Below are 26,972 nucleotides of genomic sequence, written 5' to 3' on the forward strand. Positions count from 1 at the left end.
TGGGCAGTCTGAAGTTATCCACAACTTCTTAGCAAAATATATGGTCACGGTTCGGCTAACACTGCTTGTGGTTTTCTGCAAGGAGCGTCACGGGCCGTGTTCAGGGAAGCAGACGCTTCGCGCCAAGCACACGCTTCGTGCCAGGCTGCGCTACGCAGGTCGGTAAATCAAGACAATTACAGGCGCGGGCCCCTCCTTACGTTATCGCCGTGTTTGCTGTCTCGCGCCGGTGGCTCCCTCTTTGTTCTCGCGTAACAAATAGAGCAACACGGCGCGCACCTGCTGCCTCACAACCCCACACGCGTGAAGAACGGTTCGCCGCAACAGCGCGCGGCCCCGACAATGGGCCGCTTAAAGGCTAAGGCAGCCGGCGCTAAGCGATGGTCGGGGGTTCCCACTACGCAGCGCTGCGGCGTTTATCCGCGCGCGGACGAAATTATCAGCAGCTCGCGGTGGTGCTAACTTGGAGGGCCATCCTCGTAAAGATTTACGTCGCCGATTCGAGTAGACCGCTATCTCTCGCGCTCGCACTTTATAGCTTACTGGTAGCACCATCGCCACTGCTAATGCCTTAAGTGAGTATCGCCCCATTAGAGATCCAGAAGGCTAACGGAAGAAATGAAATACCAGTAAAACGAAAATAACTCTTGAAATGATAAACAGAATCGTCTGATAATATTTAACGTCTCTTAGTAACACCAACACGTATGCTGCTTGCACTTATCTCAAACGACTTGTTTGGCTGCTTAAGTTTATGTGACATCTGTATCACCATGGTCTTTGATGTAACAACTACTTCAGTATTTATGTATGTCCATCCTATTGCTTGGACGAGGGACTTAAGCTGACGGTATACGGGTATATGTAACGAAGTACAACCACAGCTATATCTTGAGAATATAATTATTGTCCTGCACTACTAGTTTCGGCGGCACACACCGCCATCCTCAGGCCACACCACTGCCAAAAGAGTATTAGAATTCCTTGGGGAATTTATTGTGTTCTTGTTACAAGTACAGATTGGCTAGCTTTTCTCAGTCACCAATGTCGTTCGAGACAACAGTGGCATTGGACTCCACAATAAACGCGCCAGGGAATTCCGATACTCTTTTGGCAGTGGTGGTGCCTGAAGATAGCGGAATGTGCAGCCGAAACTAGTCGTATGAGTTAATAAATACATTTTCAGGCTACAGCTGTGGTGATATGTTCTTCCATATCTACGTGAATGTTTTATGCATTATTTATATCCATTTATGTCATCATAATTAATCTATAGATGTAATTTTAAATGAAATATTTTGTAAAAGAACGGAAATGTTAAAACTTTACTCGTAACGCTGGTTCATGCATAGGGCAAGTTCGTAATCATGTAAAACATGGAGAGCAGTCCCTCTGCAACGTATCCTGCATGGGAGGGATTCGAAAAGGCTCCTTTGTGACAAGAGTTAGTTGGTGGCTGGCATGCAAATTGTTCGTCGGCAAGGTTATTTAATACTGCATCGGACGTGGAAAAATTTGACCCGTTATTAGTCTTATGTACTGCTTAGCTATGCGCTATGAGACTCAGACGCTAAGAAGAGAATTTTCAGATCTCATTATGCAGCAAGGGCAACTATTTTTTCGAGTACCCACGGGAAATAGTTACAACCGCCACCTACATCTCAAAGCATCAGTTGAGTACTGTATAATTCTATGGACCAGTTACGTGTTTACCTGTTTTATTATCCAATAATAAGATTGTGTACTGCAAACATTGTCTTGGGCACCCATATTTTATCCTGTCATTTACCATATTTTGTCTTCAGTTATTTACCTACACAGGGTCTTGCTTAAAGTGCTGCAATATTTCAGAGTATCGTGTTTTATTGATCTTGAATTAGCTAGTTTCTGTAATAAAATTTAATAACAATAATGGATTAGTGGATTTATTTACCTTTCAGTGAATCTCGTTTCTAATATAATTTACGTGCTATTAATAGAAAGATAGTTAAAGTTTCACTGAAGTACAGTTTCCAAGAAAAGATTTAAACTATTCAGCTTCCAGCTTGTTCTTATTGAAATCTCAATACTGTATAACAGTTACTTGCAAAAACTATGACGATTCATTTTAGTTATTGGCTACTAGGCTTGAAGAAACAACACAAGGATCAATTAATGCGCATGTTCGGAGGTAACAGCATTTATAATTTCATGTGTGTGTAGTTAGTAGTGTTTCTCATACTGTATTGAGCCTAAAATGTTCTGCCTAGATCTGAGTCTACTAATAGCTTAGTTTCTGGATTCCAACGCTAATTGTTGAGCCAGATTCAGTTTCATGTTGCAACTGCGCTATTAATGAACAGCTATCCTAATTCTGTAACATTTTTGTACTATAATAAGAAGCTGGCTACAATTATTCACCTATACTAGATCCACGTACCATATGTACCACTGAAGCTAATAGTATAAGGAAGGAATGCTCCTTGGGAATGCAAGTAATAAATCACAACAGGGATAATAAGCATCTGGCAACCGTTTCAGTGACAGTATTCCCCATAATGAAACTCATAAAAGATCCTCGTGTCCTTGTTAGTAGTACTCCACGTTAGTATTCATGTATCTGTGATGATCATTAGCTTTCTGCTTTAATATATAAATAGTGAATGTTACTGAGGGCCAGTTGTCAAACCGTTGTACTATTCCTTCTGTGTTGTTCATGTCAAACCACTGGTACACTGCTGGCTAAAATGTGCTAGTGTCTTGTATCTAATTTGCAAAACATAACATCAGTCTCAAGTAAAGTCAATTCCAATAATTTCTTTATAAACAATGCTAGTGCTTGGTGCATGTTTGCCTAATGAGGCTGGCGACCGTTCTTTTTTATGCAATGGCAGTTTACTAATGAATAACAGAACCTTCATTCTCATCTCCTTTGTTCTGCTATCACCCTCGAATGGGAACTGAAAATGGGATACAGGGTGGAAATCGGTCTATCTGTATGTATTACAAAGTCCCGCGCTGTGTCTTCCCCTCCATATATGACGCCTACCCTCAGGAAGACTGTAGAGATTTTGATATGGTTTCCACCAATAGACATAACCACTAGGAAGGGCATTGTATATAATTTACAAAGGGTGTGCAATATGTGTATTGTTATCTCTTCGACATCTAATTGGCGTTTGGAGTGACTTCTTGTGGCATTGGTGAGTGCTAAAAGTTGAAAGGAGGCATTATCTGGAGTGAAAAACAGTGAAGTAAACATTTGCCGCAGCTCTGGAGACTAGTGAAACTTGACCAGTATCTACACACATCTATCTATACATGTACACATTATAAACTGAAGACCGCCCCCCCCCCCCCCCAATCTTTTTTGTATGTACGAGGGTTGGGACTTAAATAGTGGAAACTATTTATTCACAACCATTACAGAAGAGTTACATGTTTGCAAGTGTTACTGTCCTTCAAAGTCGTCACCAGCGTCGTGTAGCACCTGTTGCCAATGATGGAAGGCGTAGTATACCGTTAGCAGAGCTTGTTCTGTTGATGGTGGGTATGGAGTAGTCTACTGCCTGTAGTATCTCTGAAAAAGTTCTGAAGCGAATGCCACGAAGGCAAAACTGAAACGCCAATCCAACGAATGGCGTCATTATGGGTCGCGGCGAAAGTCGAAAGTGCGTCAGAGCCCCGTATGGATAAAGGTATGGCGATTATCGCATACGACTGTGAAGGTGTTATCCTAACACATTATGTTCCGCCACGACAGACAGTCAATGCACAGCATTACTGTTCGTTTTTGGAGCTTCACTTGCGATCAGCTTTGCGAAAGAAGAGGCGACACCTTCTGCGCAACGCACACATCATTTTGCACAACAGGCTCATGGCTGCTCTGTTCGGTCTGTGGGACTGGCAAGTACTGTACCATCCAACATGCTCTCAAGACTTGAGTCCTTGTGACTCCGATCTGATTCCGAAGATGAAGAAACCACTTCGTGACATTGCTTCAGAACTGTTCCAGAGCTTCGACAGGCAGTAGACCGCTCCCTTTGCACCACCAACAGAACAGGCTCTGCCAGCGGTATACTACGCCTTTCACACCCCTGGCAACGGGCTCCATACAACACTGGCGACTACTTTGAAGGACAGTAACAGAGTGCAAACATGTAACTCCTTTGTATCGGTTGTGAATAAATAGTTGCCACTATTTATGTTCCAATCCTCTTAAGTGAAGTTTAACTCACCACTATTGTAAGGATATTGGTACGATTTGCGTTAGGTGATAGACAGACGAAGGGGAAAGGTTGTGTGTATAATTTATAACCATTTCGCGTTAACTGGCTGATCTGCAATTAACAAAATCCCCGCCACGTTCTCTGTTTGTATGTCATGGCTAATCTCAGGAACTACTATAGTGAGTTTTATACGATTTCTGCTAATAGATCGACTGTTTCACAAAGACGGTTTATGAATGTAATTTATTAACGCTACTTCGGACAAGTCATCGGGTCTTAAACATACTTCACCTTTCTCAGGTAGACGTCCGAAACTCGAGGATGAATGTACTCTGGCCACTTAAGATACTTTTTGGACTTGCGGCGAAGCGCGACAGCCGCACGTAGTTGAACCGACAGTTTACTTTGAAAATAAGTAAATCGATCCGAAGAGGCTTTCCCACGCGAGGAGACTGCGGACCCTAGCGATCTGCGCTTGGCGGATAGGGTAAACCCGGTTCTAAGTTGGACTCGCAGAAGTTGTGGAGTCGCTGTCGCGGAACTTCTTCGCCTGGAACCAATTTTACAGCGGCTTTGCACGCGTAATGCCGGCGGATATTAGGTCCTCACGCGATTCAGCCGGCGAGGCGCCGCTGTTGACAGGCTAGCGCCAAAGTGTGAGGCTAACTCTCTTAACGAGGTGGCAAGCTGACAGTAATGAACGAGCTGTTGGAAGCGCCGCTGCTGCTACCCAGCCGGCCCCGCTCTTGGGCGTGCATCAGCAAAACCAGCCACCTGGCCGCTCTATTCCACACAATTTGTGGTGTGTCGTAGGGCTCGATACTGGTTCCACTATTACTCTCATTAAAAGTTTACTACTTCATATGTTATATGCACAGCTGAAAGAAATTACTCTTTGCTGACGATACGATTCTTTTATCCAAACCACAAGATGTGCACCAGCTGAATAAAAGTATATGTAAATATTACACTGAAATAATTGATTGGTTTACTGTAAATGGAGCATCACTTAACTCTTATAAAACACAACACATTTATAACCCTATAGAAGGCAAAGCGAAAGTCTCAGAATTACAACAGAGTATGGAGGTATAGTAGCGTGTGAAATAGGAAGCTCAGAGTTTCGAGGTGTGCATAGCAATTAGAACCTGAAAACGACACAGAATCAGTCAAAAACATTCATGTTCAGCACCTCAGCACCTATTGTCCCGTTTGCAAACTGCTTATTTTGGTAATCAAAATGTCATATGTTTGTTTCAGTTGCGAACTTTCGTACGGAATACTATTCTGGCGGACAGTTGTTCTTAGATTACGTTATTTCCTAAAAAAGAAGTTGTAAATATGGTTAAGTGTTGTACACTTCAGCAAGCCACTTGTAGGACATACTAATAAAAATTACGCACCACATTTTCATCCTCTGTTAAGTCTATCGTTAAGAACTGGTCAAAATATGGATACAACGCTAGTGTTCATGAATACAGTACTACCAATAAAACTTTTCAAAAAAAATTTCTACTGGCTTTTGCTTAGGCAACTAGTGAATTAAAATTTACACAATAACAAGAAATCTGAAACAAACTGGTATAACTGCTGCTTCGCAGTTCATGTATTTCAGGGGAAATTGATGAATAGGAAACACTGTGTGTGTGTGTGTGTGTGTGTGTGTGTGTGTGTGTGTGTGTGCGCGCTGTGTGTTACACTTAATGAGTTTAAATAAGTACTATATAAATGTAATTTAAAACCAGTTATCTATGTGAAAAGCATGTAGTGATTTACTAGAAAAAAGAATAACAATTGCAAATAATTTCGGTCAATTCCCTCCATAAACAGTGACTAAGTAGTACTTTAGAAACAATACAAGGTATAAGAAAGTTGTTATGCTTCTGCATTACACTGAATTTTGTGATAATGGTGCACTAACGATTCGTGTTTAGTGTAACCTCCAGGCACCAGTTAAAATTTTCTGTCAGTGTATCTTATACTATTGAACATAAGAACAAAAAATTTGACTAACCCCTTAAACAACCTAATCATACCCTCAAAAAATACTTAACAGTATAAACACATTCTATGGGCCCCTGTGGCTGCTGCTTCGGGTGCTAACTACATGAGAAAAAAACACAAGTGCAATGTAAATGGCATTTGGGTATACGTAATTACGCTCTAAGACGTTCCTGAAGATTAATAACTGTTCTAGCAAACTTCAGTCTGTCAGTTTGAGATACCAGCACGTTGATGTGAAAAGAGGGACGAAGAGAAAACTGATGAAATGCAGCCAGATGTTAACTTCTGAATCATCCTAAAGCTGCTCAGATATTCAGTTTTAGAAACTATTGCAGCGCTGCTGAATAATAATTGTATGTACGCATTAATTGCTCAAGATTAATACAATTCAATGCAGTTTGCACTATTGCGGAACATTGTTTTGAATTTTGGCACTTAAGCTCAATATACACTGTGTCAGATATAGAAAATTTTGGAACAATCATCTATTTCAAATGGACAGAAATTATTCCAATAAAAATAAGTAGTACTGATGAAAACTGAATCCTCAACGTTCAGAGAATATCTATGAGAAAACTATTCCGCTGTTGTTGTTGTTGTGTTGTGGTCTTCAGTCCTGAGACTGGTTTGATGCAGCTCTCCATGCATACAGTAAAGCTACATGCCCTCGGGAAAAATTACGGCCGTAGTTTCCCCTTGCTTTCAGCCGTTCGCTATTCCGCTAATGAGAACAAAATGTACACACGTACAAAGAGAGTGCCAAACAACAACTTTTTTCTGACGGAAGTTTTACTGCAATCTAAATATTTTACTTTCATTAGCATTCAGAAAATATATTTTTATGTCATCTACGAAAAGCGAAAACAGTACATTGACTGTGATAACTGAAGTTCAGTTATGAACGTCGTTTATTTCTGGCGCCGTGGAAGTTGTGGTCAGTCCATATTATTTATATTCTGTTCCTAATATACATACTGAAGCTTTCTGTCTCTATTATACGCTCAAATTGCTACAGACCACAGTGACTGTCCTGAGCTGAAAGATGCCTTAAAATAGCGCTGAACTGAAACAACCTCTTCATTTAAAAATAATATTTGGCTCTCGTAACTGACCACATCGGTTTTTAGATCAAAAGGTTACCTCGAGCAAACTGTGGTGTAGTAAATACCACAGAAAAGAAAAACTCGTAGGAATAACGACAGATGATCTGTAACTACTTAAAATTACTTATTACATCTGTTATTGTGGTCTTCAGTCCAAATACTGGTTTGATGCAGCTCTCAATGCTACTCTATCCAGTGCAAGCCTGTTCATCTCCATAATAACTGTTGCAACCTACATTCTTCTGAATTTGTTTACTGTATTCATCCCTTGGTCTCCGTCTAAAACTTTTATTCTCCACACTTCCCTCCAATTCTAAACTGGCTATACCTTCAGCACTCAGAATGTGTTCTTTTAGACAAGTTGTTCCACGAATTTATCGTCACCCCTATTGTTCATTACCTCCTCGGTAGTTGCGTGATCTACACATATAATCTTCAGCTTTCTTCTGTAGCACCAAATTTCAAAAGCTTCTATCATCTTCTTGTCTAAACTACGTATCGTCCATGTTTCACTTCCACACATCACTACACTTCAGACAAATACCTTGAGTCTATTCTCAATGTTAACAAATTTCTCTTCTTCAGAAAAGCTTTTCTTGCCATTACTATTCTAACTCGTCTACCACTATCTCGATACTAGTGCACCGTTTCGTAATCTAATTTCCTTAGCATCACCTGATTTAATTCGACTGTATTCCATTATCCTGGTCTTGATGTTGATCTTATACTCTCCTTTCAAGAACCTGTCTATTCTTTTGAACTGCTCTTTTAAGTCTTTCACTGTCTCTGACAGAATTACAAGGTCATAGACAAGTCTTAAAGTTTTTGCCTTTTCTCTCTGAACTTTAGATCCTACTCCAAATTTTTATTTGATTTCCTTTATTACATCTATCCTTCCTAATTTGAAGGTTATATCAGTGCTATTATACATGCTGTTATACTTACAGTGCTATTATAGTCCCACACCTGGTATATTTCCTTTGTGTAACTAAATATTAGAAACTATTTGTAGTTTCAGGAATGTCTGTCGCTGCATAGAATTCCGTATAACTCTTAAACATTTATCTACCGGTTCATTATCAGAATATAACTGGTGATAATTCGCCATAATTTGAAGTTATGTCTGGAGTAATGCCACACTGTTTTGTACTTCATTAATAATCGTATACTTCCATATTTTTCCATTCATTTATTGCAGCACAATAATTCAACATAATAACAGCTTCAGAATCGAAACCATATGTGTGTCCGAATGGTAGACGTTGGATGTCACGCCCATGAATCAGAAAAATTGTCACAATGAAACTCCCTAAGTCAATCACCCAGATACCCGAAAATCTGTGGACCTACCGAACAGTCATTGTGCAACCACAGTGTGCGATTACTTATGCCTTTGCTTTATTTGACTATATTTGCATTAAATTTCCAACCAATTGTAGCAAGATTCACAAGCAAAATATGGAAGAACTCGCAGAAATATCAAATATAGTCCTTTATTGAACCCCACTAAGTCACCTGTTTTGGATCATTTTCGGAACGCAAAATACAGTAACCACAAAGACATTTTATTGTGCGTCTATTTTAACGACTCTTCTAGGGCAATGATGTATTTTGTGATCTGCTCTTAGTACTTCTGGAACAAATACTAAACTTCTTTCCTTCAAGAACTTTTGTTTAACATCTTGTGAGGTGATTGCATCGAGAAATTTAAATTAGGAGATAGAGAGTCCGATGACTTACCTTTGGGTGTGCTCTCCTGGGGAAGGCAACCTTCGGGTCAATCTGAAAGCAAAGAAAAGGGAGATGTTAACTGATTTCTCGAGATACCATTTGACATTAATATAATTTTTGAGAAGTACACTTGAAAACATTGAATTTGAACCACGTCACTGTTGAAAGGTACGTAATCCACTCGTTGTTGTGGTGTCGGCAGACTTTAAATTGAGTCACATACGCCAGGTCAAGGGCACTGCCGCAGTGGTAATAGTAGGTCCCACCAAATTAAAGAATTTAAGCGCTGCTGGCTTGGCTGGCAGTTGGATGGGTCACCATCCAGGTCTATCGAGTGCTGTTGTAAGTGAGGTGCACTCAGGACTTGTGAGGCCGATAGGCGAGATACTTGATTGAGAAATAGCGATACCGGTTACGAAAAAGAGGAGAAAACTGACAGCGGCCGGGACAGCAGTGTGCTGATCACATGCCCCTCTGTGCCTGCATCCGGTGAGGCTGGAACTTCGGATGGTGTTTGTTCTCTTTTTTAATATATACTAGTGTGCTACAGTAACTTAAAAGTTCTGTATGACGAACCGTGATGGAAACGAAAGGCTGTGGAAAATAAAAGAATTATACACGTCTCAAAGCGCTTATTCAAAACGTAGTCGGTAATCAGAAACTGTCCGACACACCGTCACGTCTGCTGGAGGAACACGGTGAGTTAAGGTTCCAGGATCGCTTATTCATGTTCTGAAAACATTTAATTCTTTATATGTGTCAATTGTTGCTTTAAAATTATTAAAGGTATTTGAATTACGTCTTTGTTGCTTCCACTATTTAAAGATGTACTGTAATGTTGCAAAACAGAACGTTTGTACGCATCTGGTTTTAATTCATGTCAGTGTTACACTTACTTCGATTTTGAACTATATGTAAACATTTTGAGTATAAAATTACTTTTGGTTACCATTTGTTTTCTGTAACAGGCATGTACATCTCATTAAAACTTGAATTTTGTTCTACAATAAACTACACGTATTTTCAATGGCGTGGCGTACAATCTTATTACATAATATCTTACACTCACTCCCTTAGTCACCAAACACTTTATACATTTTTTTAAAAACAATTAAAGAAAATTTCAGAGCAACAACTGAGAAAACATTTGTAAATAATTTTTTAAAAGAAAAGCAACTTTTTGTTTTCAATTGTTGAGATACTTGTAATCAGCAGTTCTGTTAACTCTCATACCTACATTTTGAATAAAACTAGAAAGACTAAAGTTCGCTTTGAAGCTGTCATACATGTATCTTGGATGTGTTGTACAGGCATCAGTTTCATAGACGTGCAGACAACAGAAAGTGAATTATGTATAAAGGGGAATCTGAACCACAAAGACACACTGTCAGACATCAAATTTAAAACAAGCTTGTAAAAACAGCAGTGGACATATTATTGTTGGAAATGCAAAAAGACTGAGAACCCCTGTGGTAGGTAAATTCTGAATATGGTGACGGAAGTGTATCGCCTTATAAGAATGAAAACATCCTTGTCAAATCACAATTCATACAAAAATAAATGAAAGTAATTTTTAGTATTATTCCACAACAAAATGCCGATATTTTCTGCACATATTCTCGTGTGGAAGTACAGTCCATCTCCCATCATCGAATATGGCTAACGATCTGAGGTATAAAATTTATACAGGGTAGGCGAAATAAATCTGACCTGGAAAATATTTCAGGCATCTTAATCAATCCACCTTACGTCATCTGCTGCAGGTGCAATGATGTAAGTTGTAACTGCTATCTTAAGGTGCGTGAGATATTTATGAAGCAATTTTATGTTGCCTGCCCCTGGCGCTCTACAGTGACGCATATTCTCTGAAGACCAGCACGATTTAGGGTTAGAAATGTCTAACTCACGACATAGAGGAATTTCCTAGTTGGAATCATCAAACATCACACAAGCAGCGATATTCTTGCTTTATTCATTCAAGAGATCTAATAGATTTAGGAGATCTATTTAGCGAAGCCCAGATTTATGCTATGTTTCCTGATTCACGTGAGTCGTGTGATACTGTTCGGAGCCGGCGCTTAATGAGAAAAATACGTTATTTTTAAACACCAGCACAGTTTTGGAATTGGATTTGAGATTGCTTAGCAATCATTATTGAGTACATCACTCATAATGGGCTGCTTTGGTCAAAAGCAAAATTAGCACCCACTCTGCCTCATGGAAGTCAGATAAGACCGTTACTACTGACGATATATAATAATGATCTGCCATATAACGTCATTGTTCTCTAAGGTGGCTACTAGATAGAGAGAGAGTGACGACGTAGTTATTGTCGCGTGTGTAGCAGTATCTGTTTCGATGTATATGTCGTGGAATAGTCTTGTACATTTAGCAAAGGAGAAAACAGCTTTCTTCTTCTTCTTCTTCTTCTTCTTCTTCTTCTTCTACTTTTCTCACAGCATCAAAACCTTCTCTGGGCCTCCTCCACAAATTCACTTCATTCTGTTCTCTTAAGTGCGATTCTTCGCAGTCCTCTAAAAGCTGTTCCAGCCTGCGTGTTCCCTGGCAGGAGCATGCGCAGAACGCGTGCAACAGTGGCGCCTGGCGGGTAGCCTACAAACTGTGCGCCTTCACACAAACAAGCCGATGGGAGCCTATTGCGCGGCAGTATCTGCTCCCTATGCGGCAGCGTTGGAACAGCCTGCGTCTAAGACTTTTGCACATCCTTTATCCACGGCTTTCTTGATCTTGTTATCTGTCTTGTTCCAACTAGCCTGCATTTGTAAACTTTTTTGCCGTTCGACCAGTATCTAACGTAAGGTCTAGGCGCTTCAGTCTGGAACTGCGTGACCGCAACAGTCGCAGGTTCGAATCTTGACTCGGGCATGGATGTGTGTGATGTCCTTAGGTTAGTTGGGTTTAAGTAGTTTCAAGTCTAGGGGACTGATGACCTCAGATGTTAAGTCCCATAGAGCTCAGAGCCATTTGAACCATTTAATTTAAGGACGCTAGCCAATGTTCCGATTTTTTATCAGTCTTACTATGTTAGCTGCTGGTATAAGGTACTCCAACTCAATTTTTGTTCTTGATCTCAATATATGGTTACTGTTCTGAGGCCGGAGTGGCCGTGCTGTTCTAGGCGCTACAGTCTGGAACCGAGCGACCGCTACGGTCGCAGATTCAAAACCTGCCTCGGGCATGGATGTGTATGATGTCCTTAGGTTAGTTAGGTTTAATTAGTTCTAAGTTCTAGGCGACTGATGACCTCAGACGTTAAGTCCCATAGTGCTCAGACCCATTTGAACCCAGTAACCTATGCTACTGCTGATCTGAAGTCGTCAATATCTACATTTCACGTCCACATGTTATGATTAGCCTGATTAAGACCGTGAACATTTACATTTCAGTCTGTGTGTCTTCCTGGAGACCAGCAACGTCTTAAACATGTGTAAGCAACTATTACCGCTTAAAATGTGCAGTTTTAATTCTGATTCCATGGGATTTGTCCTGTTAATACTAGATCGAAGATATTCGGAGTTTTGTTCACAACAGAAGCCAGTTGATGATAATTTACTCAGGTGTTGTTTTCCTTCGTGATCCACAATGCATTTCATTTCGTTGATGAGAAAGCCTCAGTGTCGTCTGGCTGCATTCAGTCATTCACTGTTGTCTATGTGAACCTCTACTCCTACTAATAACTGTACGTGATTGGGATATGTAGATATCTGCGCAGGCTTCGTGCATTTAGACTCAAGAGATCATCGGATGAGTCCTGGGACGTATAATTTACACACGGTCGCTTACAAATATTCGTTGGAGTAACTTTTACATATCCTTTGTTGTTGTGAGACAATTATTGGGGTGAACAGACGGTGTACAGTATTTTCAAAGAAGAAATGTTTAATTCATCAGTGCTTTTTAATTCAGTTACTAAATGATTCCTACGGGTCTGATTACTTAATGAAAGAATATCATAAGAAGTTTCAACAAATAACAATGGCAGACGCTAGAAGGAAGACATTATGTAACGTGGAAAGCCTTATTCACTAAATTTATAGAACCCGCTTTACAGCACGAATTAAGACACATATTCCACTTTGCTGTAGAGTTTCACTGACTTGGAAATTTGTGGCATATTAAAACTGTCTGCCTAACTGGGATTCGAACAAAGGAATTTCGGTTCCGGGGTCACGTGATCTATTAATAAGCTTTCCAAGCACGACCTACGATCGGCCCTCGTTGCTTCACTTCCGCAAGTATGTCTTCGCAAGTATGTCTTCTCCTACCTTCCAAACTTTGCAGATGTTCTCCTGTGCACCATGTGCTTCTATATCTCATGGAAGAATGTATACAGATGGGTCCAAAAAATGTATCCACTGTCAAAAAGTCCATAACTGGCAGACTAATTGACGGAGTTATCTCATCTTTGGTAGTGTAATAGTTTGTAGTTCCGGCAATCGCCACACAAGCTTTGTATTGTGTTGTTTTGTCATATGACAGTCGCCAGATAGTCAATGTTTTGTTCTTAGTTGCACCTAGTTACTCGAGTAAACATGGCTGGCGTAAGGCTTACATTCGATGAAAGGAAGTCAGTTTTGAAGTGGTATGTTAAGTACTAAAACATTAATGAAGTTCAACGGCAATGGCGAAATGAGTATCAAACAGAACCACCGACACGTTAACGATTCGTCGCGTTCGAGACAAAGCTGAAGGATGTGTTAAAAGATGTACACAAACAACGATCTGGACGACCTGTAACGGTAACGAGTCCAGCTAACTCCCGTTGTGTGTTGCAACAATTGACTCGCACACCACAGAAGTCTGTGAGACAGTGTGCCCGTGAAACTGGAGTGAGTCGCTCAAGTGTTCGGCGAATTTTGAAGACAGCAGAGTGGGAGTGCTACATCCCACGATTGCTACACGCAATGAACGAGGGCGATCCAGATCGTAGAATGGAGTACTGCGAGTGGTTTACTAACATGGTGCGCAACGATGAGGAATTGGCAGAAATGATTGTGTGGTCTGATGAGGCACAGTTAAAACTCAATGGTACAGTAAATCGCCACAATGCATCTACTGGGCCGCCGAAAATCCGAACGTCCATGTAGACAATGCTGTGAATTTGTCAGGAGTAAATGTGTGGTGTGGCTTGTCTTACCGAGGCTTGATTGGGCCATTCTTCTTTGACGGCACAGTTACCGGTGAGGTGTACCTTCAGAAGCTTCAGACATCCATTTTACCTACCATCCCAGACTTGTATGGAGACGGAAGAGTGTCTTTCGGCAAGATAGTGCCCCAGCCCACTACCAAAATCGTGTTAGGGCGTATCCTGACGAAAATCTACCAGGAAGATGGATAGGCCGTCGAGGTGCTGTGGAGTATCCACCACGTTCCCCAGACCTAACTCCTCTGGACTTTTACCTGTGGGGAACACTAGAGGACGTCGTTTATCGACAAAAGTCACGCACATTGGTTGAACGTCGAGAATCCATCGCACATTCATGTGCAAATATCCAACTGAACACGTTGCAGTCAGTAGTTCGTGCTGTTAATGGTGATCATTTCGAACACCTACAGTGATATCTTTAAGATGGACTTTAAGCTACACTTTCACCAAAACTGAGACAACTACGCCAATTAGTTTGCAAGTTATGGACTTTTAAACAGTGGATACATGTTTTGGACCCCTCTGTATATAGGAGAGATGTGTTAGAGACAGCCTAACGTATTGTTTCCAAGATGAATTTACTATGAAGTGAGGTGTGTACTATGATGAAACTACGTTGAAGATTAGAACTCTGTACCATGCCGGGACACGAATCGATCTTTGATATGCCAGGAAGATTCAAGGAACGTATTGCCCCCTGTGATTACTAGGAGGGTAGAATTAGAGAGATTCGGACGTGCATTCCACTCATTGTATACGAATGATACACCTAAGAAAATTACTGCTTCTGGTACACACTTAAGCTTCCGCCAGACACTGCCGCCTTGCGAAGTAGAGCTGCAGATGCAGGTAACACACGACGTAGTTGTGAGCCACATATCAGGACCGCAGAGTACTGTAATGTGAAGATGAAAGAACTGGAACAGAGTACGGCTTTCGCATGATAATTGCGGTGCCACCTTGCGCGCCGTTACTGCGCCGCGGGTAATGCTTGCGGCAGCCAGAGAAAACGGGCAAGGCGGTCCGCTAGTCTACTGCGGTCGGACTTAGGTATATACGATGCGCCGGAGTCTGTATTAATTCCCGCGTGCAATTAACATTTCATTAATATTAAAGCGCGGCGGCAGCAGAGCTCATTACGGTCTAACTGCGGTCTGCAACAAACTGTCTGCTTCTGGCGCGGCGGCGGTACTAAGCCACCGAGTCAGTCGGAAACTCGTGGCAGGTATTTCTGTCCAGGGACACAGCCCTGGCGTCGTATCCGACAACTCATGCTAATAAGCTGTCGTCCCGAGCTCTGCACAGCCGACACGATCAAGGGCAGTGAAATTATGAAGCAAGAGCTGCGTTCCGACAAGAGGAATTTTCTCAGAAGCGTACAGACTCATGTGTAAGAACCGGCATGGAAATATACAAGCTGCGACTGCGCCCATTTCAGTTCTTTAGTGCAGTTACTCCGTTGGGCCCCCTGTGGCGTGTAATTACACTGCTGGCCATTAAAATTGCTACACCACGAAGATGACGTGCTACAGACGCGAAATTTAACCGACAGGATGAAGATGCTGTGATATACAAATGATTAGCTTTCCAGAGAATTCACACTAGGTTGGCGCCGGTGGCCACACTTACAACGTGCTGACATGAGGAGAGTTTGCTACCAATTTCTCATACACAAACAGCAGTTGACCAGCGTTGCCTGGTGAAACGTTGTTGTGATGCCTCGTGTGAGGACGAGAAATGCGTACCATCACGTTTCCGACTTTGAAAAAGGTCGGATTGCAGCCTATCGCGATTGCGGTTTATCGTATCGCGACATTGCTCCTCGCGTTGGTCGAGATCCAATAACTGTTAGCAGAGTATGGAATCGGTGGGTTCAGTAGGGTAATACGGAAAAATCTAATCTTATTACTATAGGGCAGCGAAACTTCGTAGTTACGCTAATGCCTTAATGCGAAACCGATTTACGCGCCAAAAACGTTAACCCCAATTGTGACCAGAAGGTGCAAATCTGGTGCTGTACACCGTTTGTACGACGGTACGATACTCACGCTGTTATTTGGTAAATCATAGTGTGAATGAACAATGTGGCTATCGACAAGACAGGCGGTGCGCTATTAGTGAAACTGTTTTGTGTGGACGGCGGCAATTACAGTGCTGCAACGACTGAAAGCTGTGAGGAGAAGCTCAAGGTTCTTAAATGATTTAAAGAAGATGATTATGAAATTCTAAAAGGCGGATGTACTTGGCGTGGCACCTGGAAGAGGAAGGCATCCTATACCGGTGGAAGGTATTGGTTCACATGGCTCTGAGCACTATGGGACTGAACTTCTGAGGTCATCAGTCCCCTAGAACTGAGAACTACTTAAACCTAACTACCCAAAGTACATCACACATCCATGCCCGAGGCAAGATTCGAACCTGCGACCGTAGCGGTCGCTCGGCTGCATGCTGTAGCGCGACATGGGTTGCAGCCACCTGATGGTTTCGGAATTCGCACGTGCTGTACACAGATGAAGTCATTCTGTTGTAGATACCTCTTAGTGATACATTCGGGCCCTCCGCGTAAATGCATCAACATTACGAGGACACTTTTGGAAGGAACGTGCCGTGTCGAATTATTTTGGTAAATAAAATGTTACTGTGGCACAAAATGTGTGCAGACTGTGAATAAATTATTTTGGTTAGAAGCAACGAGTTGAAACAACGTTCCTTTGAAACCTCAAGGCTTCTTTTTCTAGACTCACTCTACAGCCATCCAACACTTTCTGCACATCCTTCTTTTGTGCGGCCGCCTCCTCTCTCTCTCTCTCTACTCACACTCACACTCACACACGCACACTCACACACAACGTATATATACCATGTGGCCATTAACATATTCATAAAGGCTTGCGCCACCGCATCGCGCCATGAATTCTGGCCGGCTCGGCCGCCCTGCTGTCAACTGGCGCCGGTATTAATGCTCGCGATAACAATTAGGACTGCGCCGGCCACAAGAGCGGTGACCCCTCCCCCCTCACTCGACCCCCTCCCCACCCCCGCCGCCTCCCATCGCATAAAAATATTCGCGCATCCCTCCCTCCCACTCCCCTTTTGCTCCCATAACCCCACCTCACCCCGCCCTCTACACGAGCGTGGCCTTTGTGTGGGACCCTGATGAATGTCCCGGCACTCAAAGCCAGCTTGCAACACTTCGCTTCTCGCTCTCCCTCCCGCTCGTGAAAAGAATTATATTAACCAAAAATTATTTTCGGCGCCCGCATTTATACCTCTCCTCTCCGACAGACAGACTTGGTGTGGGGGGGGGGGGGGAGGGGAGGGGTAGGGCTCAATTTAGTGGCCAGACCTTCGCGACCCAACGACATCCGCTGGCCGGTTGATAACCACAAATGTCGCTGGGGGCCACTGTCGCGTCGTAAATGCTGCCCCGCGCTATTCGATTTAACGAGCCGATCAGGTTATGTTGCCGCCTATATGACTGAGGGCACCATTTCGAACCGCCTGGGAACACTATGTCTGTTCCAAAATTTGTCACTTCGTAGTTTCACGCAGACTGTGTTTGTTGGTCGGGGCTTTAAAGAGCTAGACAGTTGAGGTCGTAACCGCCGAAATCATGACTGAAAATGGGCCGTTTTCTACGCCAAGCATTCCGTTGCTCTCGAAGTTATTTGACACGCAAAAGCTTAAACATCATTATTAGGAGGGTAAAAGTTATACAGAATGCTAACAGCGAAGCTGGACTGTACGTTAAAAAGAAACAACCAATAGTCGAAAGATAAATTGAGAGCATACAACCATACTTCTTATTCAAGAGAACATTTGATAAGAAGTTGTAGTACAACCGGTGTTCACGGTAGAATTGTAATTCTCCTTTCCCACGTTTCTACGCTTTGTAAAGACTAGCCGACGTGGATTCAGAGAATAACGTTCTTATGAAACACGACCAGGTCTTCGTTCTCAAGATGGAATGAGTATTATTGACTGGGCATGTCAAATTGATCTGATATTTTCAGATTTCGAGAAGGATTTTGACACCACAGCTCACAAGCGACTTCTGATCAAATTGCGCTCCGATGGCGTATCGTCTCATTTGTACGACAATACGTGTAATTCCCTATATAGCCGGCCGGAGTGGCCGTGCGGTTCTAGGCGCTCCAGTCTGGAACCGAGCGACCGCTACGGCCGCAGGTTCGAATCCTGCCTCGGGCATGGATGTGTGTGATGTCCGTAGGTTAGTTAGGTTTAATTAGTTCTAAGTTCTAGACGACTGATGACCTCAGAAGTTAAGTCCGATAGTCCTCAGAGCCAAGCCAATTCCCCATTAGAAAGAAGCAGTTCGTAGTAAGTGATGGAAAGTAAAACAGAAATAATATCTAGCGTTCCCCAAGGGAATGTCGTAGGCCCTCTGCTGTTACTGATCTACATAAACAATTTAGCAGACAATCTGAGTAGCACACTTAATTTTTTTTTTTTTTTTTTTTTTTTTTTTTTTTTTTTTGCAAATGACATTTAGCGCCTTATATCATCATCATACGATCAAAACAAATTGTAAAGCTATTTAGACAAGAGATCTGTATGGAGCGAAAAGTGGCAATTGGCTCTAATGAAAAGTGTGAAGTCATCCACATGACTACCAAATGGAATCTGCTAAATTTAGGTTACACTATAAATCACACATACCTAAAAGCTGTAAATTCAGGTAAACACTTTACGGATTACAGTTACGAATAACTTAAGTTGGAACGATCACATAGATTATGTTGTGGGTAAAGCAAACCAAAGATTACTATTTAGTGGCAGAACAATGAGAAAATTCAAAAGGTCTACTTAAGGGACTGCCTACACTAAGCGTGTAGGTCCTTTTCTGGAGCGCCGCTGTGCGGTGTAGGGTTCGCGTCAAACAGGTTCGACGGAGGACATCGAAAAAGTTCAAAAAAGGGCAGCTCGTTCTGTACTGTCGCGAAATAGGGGACAAAGCCCCACGGGTATGGTACATCAATTGGGAAGGGGGGGGGGTGTCAATCATTAAAACAGAGGCATTTTTCGGGATCTTCTCATGAAATTTAAATCACCAACTTTCTCCTCAGAGTGTGAAAGTATTTTGATTGCGCCCACCTACATAGGGAGGAACGCTCATCACAGTAAAATTAGAGAATTCAGAGCTAGCACAGAAAGATTCAAATGTTACTTTTCCCGCAGGCTGTTCGAGAGTGGATCGGGAGAGTAATAGCGTGAATGTGGTTCGATAAACCGTCTGCTAGGCACTTAATTGTGAATAGCAAAGTAATCATGTCGATGTAGACGTACATATCGATTATAACGCGTTCTACAGCCTGTGTTGTATCTGCTTTTAACGTCGGATAGCTCACTTATTATGCACATATTAGGGCGTGAGATTTAAAAAGCGCGCACTGTCAATGGTTAATTACGATGAGAATGAAACGGTACGACGTCGCTATTACCAGATAACTGTGGCTCAAGAGCTGGACATAAGGAAGTTTCCCAAGTTGTAGGGATGAGTTTATTGTGAGTGAGCTTGTTCCCATGGAAGACAACCAGCGTTCGTGACAAAGTGATAGAATGTACAGGGTGTTTCAAAAATGACCGGTATATTTGAAACGGCAATACAAACTAAACGAGCAGCGATAGAAATACACCGTTTGTTGCAATATGCTTGGGGCAACAGTACATTTTCAGGCAGACAAACTTTCGAAATTACAGTAGTTACAACTGTCAACAACAGATGGCGCTGCGGTCTGGGAAACTCTATAGTACGATATTTTCTACATATCCACCATGCGTAGCAATAATATAGCGTAGTCTCTGAATGAAATTACCCGAAACCTTTGACAACGTATCTGGAGGAATGGCTTCACATGCAGATGAGATGTACTGCTTCAGCTGTTCAATTGTTTCTGGATTCTGGCGGTACACCTGGTCTTTCAAGTGTCCCCACAGAAAGAAGTCACAGCGGTTCATGTCTGGCGAATAGGGAGGCCAATCCACTCCGCCTCCTGTATGTTTCGGATAGCCCAAAGCAATCACACGATCATCGAAATATTCATTCAGGAAATTAAAGACGTAGGCCGTGCGATGTGGCCGGGCATCATCTTGCATAAACCACGAGGTGTTCGCAGTGTCGTGTAAGGCAGTTTGTACCGCCACAAATTCACGAAGAATGTCCAGACAGCGTGATGCAGTAATCGTTTCGGATCTGAAAAATGGGCCAATGATACCTTTGGAAGAAATGGCGCCCCAGACCAGTACTTTTTGAGGATGCAGGGACGATGGGACTGCAACATGGAGCTTTTCGGTTCCCCATATGCGCCAGTTCTGTTTATTGACGAAGCCATCCAGGTAAAAATAAGCTTCGTCAGTAAACCAAATGCTGCCCACGTGCATATCGCCGTCATCAATCCTGTGCACTATATCGTTAGCGAATGTCTCTCGTGCAGCAATGGTAGCGGCGCTGAGGGGTTGCCGCGTTTGAATTTTGTATGGATAGAGGTGTAAACTCTGGCGCATGAGACGATACGTGGACGTTGGCGTCATTTGGACCGCAGCTGCAACACGGCGAACGGAAACCCGAGGCCGCTGTTGGATCACCTGCTGCACTAGCTGCGCGATGCCCTCTGTGGTTGCCGTACGCGGTCGCCCTACCTTTCCAGCACGTTCATCCGTCACGTTCCCAGATCCTTTATTGTATCGCTTTTCGGTCCTTTGGTTACATGAAACCTCCGTTGAAAACTTCGTCTTGTTGCAACAACACTGTGTTCTAGACGGTGGAATTCCAACACCAGAAAAACCCTCTGTTCTAAGGAATAAACCATGTTGTCCACAGCACACTTGCACGTTGTGAACAGCACACGCTTACAGCAGAAAGACGACGTACAGAATGGCGCACCCACAGACTGCATTGTCTTCTATATTTTTCACATCACTTGCAGCGCCATCTGTTGTTGAAAATTGTAACTACCATAATTTCGAAAGTTTGTCCGCCTGAAAATGTACTGTTGTCCCAAGCATATTGCAACAAACGATGTATTTCTATCGCTGCTCGTTTAGTTTTTATTGCTGTTTCAAATATACCGGTCATTTTTGAAACACGCTGTACTTACGCTGAAATAGTTCGAGGGTCACAAAACTGCTTTTTTCTGTAGAAACCGGTACGTGTAAATGACAGGTATCTCGCAACCATAAACGCTTTCTGCTGTTATCCCCACCGTCGCAATACCTAATATCGCCCTGTGCTCTACCAACTGTCTGGCAGGTGACGTCGAAGACCTGACAACTTATACTCGGGACTACGGAACATCAACAACATGCGACATTTGTAACATGGGTGCATTCTCTCACCTCTACGAATGAATTCTTGCTAGTACAGTGACTTTAAATTACTAGTACATAATCCTTAAAGACCATAAATAGAATCTAAATGAACGGTATAATTTTTAATGGAATTATGAATGAATGATTACTTTATCATACTTTGTTACGATATGCTAAGATGTTAGCAAGATTTAAGTCTGGTCAGTGCAACTGGAAAAAGTTTAGCCCTTCTCGGTCAGGAAGGCAAAATTTATGGTAGATATTTAATCTAATTCTCATTTATCGTTCCGTCCCAGTGTGCAACTGAGACGGAACAATAAACGAGAATTATCTAAAATATCTACTTGTATACAGTAAATAAATTCCCTAAAGACGATTATGTCGACTATAGTCTACATGTATGGTATGTGCTTAGGATTCACACAATAGTACAGCAATGATAGTCAGAACTACTCCAGATCAGAGTTAAAAAAATTGATAGGAAGTATAATCACAAAAAGTGCGCAAAAGTTAAACACAAGACACTGCTGGACGTGGCCTTATATGGAGAGAGGTGGGAATACGTAATGAACCAAGGAACATTGTCGAAAATGATCGGTTTGATGGTCTATGTGTTACGATGTGGGGAGGCATAATGTTGCATGAGCTTCTGACCTAAAAATTTTTTGAACCCGGTACGCTCACTGATCAACGCTACTCTGGCACTATAGTCCTTCTCCAGGTGCATATTTTTAGGGAAGCATCCTGCCCTGACTTCATTTTCATGAACGACAAAGCGTGGCAGCAGGAAACAGCGGGGAGGAGCTCTTAGAACGAGAGGATATTCAGTGTATAGACTGGCTTGTCCCTTCCCCAGACTTAAATCCCATAGCGCACGTGTGGGTTGCCTTGGAGCGACGTACTGCAGTTCGCCCATATACAACAAAGCCCTTCCGGCAACTGTCAACAACGATGGTGGAGAAGAGGAACGCCTTACCACAAGAACGCCTTACCAACCAACTTTCTGCCGAGCATTAGAGCACTTTGCATTCCGTGCATTGCCGTCTTTGTACTCACACAGCCTATCAGCGTTTTGTAACATGCAGGGAACTGTCACGATCAATCATGGTGACTACAGAGTGATTATTGTCTTTGAATAATAGTGTCATTATTGTTCGTCACATTTTGTATTTATTTCTGTTACCTTCTGTGCTATACTGTGACAGAGACTTCGTTTTTTCGTCGAGCTATGTTACTTGACGCTAACACATCTTGCGAAAGTTGTTTTCGTCCTTAAGTTCTGCACACCACTGTACAAATACTTGTTACTGATACAAAGGTAGACATTCGTATTTTAAAGTCGTATTCAAACCAAGAAAAACGATTTGTTATTGAGTCGGTAATTTAGAACTATAGATGTGACTCCTTGCGAATATTCTTTCCAGGGATTACGTTCCTTTTCATGGGACCATAATCCTCTTTTTTTGACTTACTAACCAATTCCTCTTTTTGCGTGCTATACGTAACATACTTTCATATAAAACTTCCTGACAGACTAAAACTGTGTGCCGGACCGAGACTCGAACTCGGCACCTTTGTCGGCCGGAGTGGCGGTGCGGTTCCAAACGCTACAGTCTGGAGCCGAGCGACAGCTACGGTCGCAGGTTCGAATCCTGCCTCGGGCATGGATGTGTGTGATGTCCTTCGGTTAGTTAGGTTTAATTAGTTCTAAGTTCTAGGCGACTGATGACCTCAGATGTTAAGTCCCATAGAAGCAATACCAAACTCCTGAGCTACACTCGTCACTCATCGGAGGTTCGCAGACGAGCTTCTGTGAAGTTTGGAAGGTAGTAGACGAGGTACTGGCAGAAGTAAAGCTGTGAGGACGGGGCGTAAGTCGTGCTTGGGTAGTTCAGTTGGTAGAGCACTTGTCCGCGAAAGGCAAAGGTCCCGAGTTCGAGGCTCGGTCCGGCACACACTTTTAATCTGCCAGGAAGTTTCCTATCAGCGCACACTCCGCTGTAGAGTGACAATGCATTCTACTTTCATATATTTCTTTCTGGTTGGCGCATCTTGCGCTTTTCGTGAACTTGGTAACCATGCAAATGGTGAAATCGTTTGGTCATTTTCTCATTATTTATCGGCGACATACGATACAAATTTTCTTATTAACCACATTACTGAGTTGCTTATTTACTATCCGGCTTCACAAAATTTCTGAAAGGACGCAACTGTTTGCGCTCTGTCACTGAGCCAGCCTAATATAGAAGTCTATCAGGGGGAAGTGTTGGCTCCAAAATGGTTCAAATGGCTCTGAGCACTATGGGACTTAACATCTGAGGTCATCAGTCCCCTAGACTTAGAACTACTTAAACCTAACTAACCTAAGCACATCACACACGTCCATGCCCGAGGCAGGATTCGAACCTTCGAGCGTTGCAGCAGCGCAGTTCCGGACTGAAGCGCCTAGAACAGCTCGGCCACAGCGGCCGGGCAGGGGGAAGTGTTAAAAGAACATCTACGTAAATATACCTCATTGGAATCATGCAAATAATGTTGTTGTTGTGGTCTTCAGTCCTGAGACTGGTTTGATGCAGCTCTCCATGCTACTCTATCCTGTGCAAGCTTCTTCATCTCCCAGTACCTACTGCAACCTACATCCTTCTGAATCTGCTTAGTGTACTCATCTCTCGGTCTCCCTCTACGATTTTTACCCTCCACACTGCCCTCCAATGCTAAATTTGTGATCCCTTGATGCCTCAAAACATGTCCTACCAACCGATCCCTTCTTCTAGTCAAGTTGAGCCACAAACTTCTCTTCTCCCCAATCCTATTCAATACCTCCTCATTAGTTACGTGATCTATCCACCTTATCTTCAGTATTCTTCTGTAGCACCACATTTCGAAAGCTTCTATTCTCTTCTTGTCTAAACTAGTTATCGTCCATGTTTCACTTCCATACATGGCTACACTCCAAACAAATATTTTCAGCAATGACTTCCTGACACTTAAATCTATATTCGATGTTAACAAAGTTCTCTTCTTCAGAAACGCTTTCCTTGCCATTGCCAGTCTACATTTTATATCCTCTCTACTTCGACCATCATCAGTTATTTTACTTCCTAAATAGCAGAACTCCTTTACTACTTTAAGTGTCTCATTTCCTAATCTAATTCCCTCAGCATCACCCGATTTTATTGGACTACATTCCATTATCCTCGTTTTGCTTTTGTTGATGTTCATCTTATATCCTCCTTTCAAGACACTGTCCATTCCGTTCAACTGCTCTTCCAAGTCCTTTGCCGTCTCTGACAGAATTACAATGTCATCGGCGAACCTCAAAGTTTTTACTTCGTCTCCATGAATTTTAATACCTACTCCAAATTTTTCTTTTGTTTCCTTTACTGCTTGCTCAATATACAGATTGAATAACATCGGGGAGAGGCTACAACCCTGTCTCACTCCTTTCCCAACCACTGCTTCCCTTTCATGCCCCTCGACTCTTATGACTGCCATCTGGTTTCTGTACAAATTGGAAATAGCCTTTCGCTCCCTGTATTTTACCCCTGCCACCTTTAGAATTTGAAAAAGAGTATTCCAGTCAACATTGTCAAAAGCTTTCTCTTAGTGTACAAATGCTAGAAACGTAGGTTTGCCTTTTCTTAATCTTTCTTCTAAGATAAGTCGTAAGGTCAGTATTGCCTCACGTGTTCCTACATTTCTACGAAATCCAAACTGATCCTCCCCAAGGTCCGCATCTACCAGTTTTTCCATTCGTCTGTAAAGAATTCGCGTTAGTATTTTGCAGCTGTGACTTATTAAACAGATAGTTCGGTAATTTTCACATCTGTCAGCACCTGCTTTCTTTGGGATTGGATTTATTATATTCTTCTTGAAGTCTGAGGGAATTTCGCCTGTCTCATACATCTTGCTCACCAGCTGGTAGAGTTTTGTCATGACTGGCTCTCCCAAGGCCGTCAGTAGTTCTAATGGAATGTTGTCTACTCCGGGGGCCTTGTTTCGACTCAGGTCTTTCAGTGCTCTGTCAAACTCTTCACGCAGTATCGTATCACCCATTTCGTCTTCATCTACATCCTCTTCCATTTCCATAATATTGTCCTCAAGTACATCACCCTTGTATAAACCTTCTATATACTCCTTCCACCTTTCTGCCTTCCCTTCTTTGCTTAGAACTGGGTTGCCATCTGAGCTCTTGATATTCATACACGCAAATAATATAAAGGCACAATCATTTGCAAAATTTTGAAATTCGAATTAATGCGTGCTTTCTTTGGGATACTGCGAGTAAGTCATGGGGGTTGCGGACACGTCTAGCCTCGGCGAGCTGGCACCGCAGATAGCCGGCAGGTTGTTGCTGACGTCACAGCTGGACATCGGGCAGGTGTTGGGGCCACACGCGAATTATTGACGACGCCGGGAGCCGATACCCGCCACCATCCGTGGCTCAATAATGGAGCCCAGATTAAGCGGCGCGTCCCCGGGCGACCAGCGCTCAATGATTGACGCGAGTCGACAACTCGTATGCGCAGCCAGCGCGCGGCACACGCCATTACCGCTCGCACGCCGCCTCCCGCAGAGCTTTGTGGTTTCAGTTAATGGATTAGGTCTTTCTATAGTAATTTATTACGAGCTCCGGATAAAAATTGTTGGTTAACTTACAACTTCAAGTAACGGAAACTCCTAAGCTTCACATTAAACGAATAAAGTAAGAGACTTGTCGTGGCTACATGGACATATTGGTGTTATATGAATCGTGCTTTGACGCGTAGTTAAGGAGCCAATAGCAAACGAAACCTGAGGATTCACCATACACCTTCAAGGATGTGCCCGACAGAATCCAACCAGCTATATATCCTATAGTATAAAACAAGATTTCTCCTTGCTGTATTCCACGTCTATTTGGGTAATTGAGAAGTCACATCTTGTAGAGCACTGTAAGCTATTATCGAAATATACATGGTAGTTATAACGTCCACTAACAGATAAATGGCATAGGAAAACGTAACAAATTACGCAGCACGTAAAAGAGAACATCTGAAAATGTTGTTTATAGTGTTTGTAGCTGTTCCGTGTTCACTTTTCGTCATACGCGGCAAACCTAATTAGCAGTTCAGTTCTGGTAATACCTGACCCAGCAGATAAGGAGTGACGATATCCGTGATGTAACCAAAAAAGAAAGAAAATCGCAATTCGTCGTCCGGACTATCCAGCGACGTGGCAATGTCTCATTCACGTAATCTCGTACATAATGGTGAAAATATGGAGAAAGCCATTTTGTGGAAGGATGAAATCCTTGGCATCAGCTTCAAGTTACGGCAGGAGCCACACCTACAGCATACCGAGGTAGATGATACTCACTGACCTCTCTCTCAGCTTTGTCCTTTCTCTCAGCTTTGTCCAATGAGTGAATCACGCCTGTACCTTAGGCGT

The 26,972-nt window shown here is 42.6% G+C and overlaps 1 protein-coding gene across 1 annotated transcript in view; it reads right to left on the minus strand.

The window, feature by feature from the left end:
* LOC126283425 (RNA-binding protein Musashi homolog Rbp6) overlaps positions 1-26,972 on the minus strand; it is a 1,171,251-nt gene that overhangs the window by 815,085 nt on the left and 329,194 nt on the right. The window contains exon 3 of the mRNA XM_049982271.1: positions 9,056-9,097. Within this exon, the coding sequence (XP_049838228.1) occupies positions 9,056-9,097 (42 nt within the window). The remainder of the gene's footprint in view (positions 1-9,055; positions 9,098-26,972) is intronic.

The sequence above is a fragment of the Schistocerca gregaria genome, chromosome 1 (genome assembly GCF_023897955.1).
Source record: "Schistocerca gregaria isolate iqSchGreg1 chromosome 1, iqSchGreg1.2, whole genome shotgun sequence".
Lineage (NCBI taxonomy): Eukaryota > Metazoa > Arthropoda > Insecta > Orthoptera > Acrididae > Schistocerca > Schistocerca gregaria.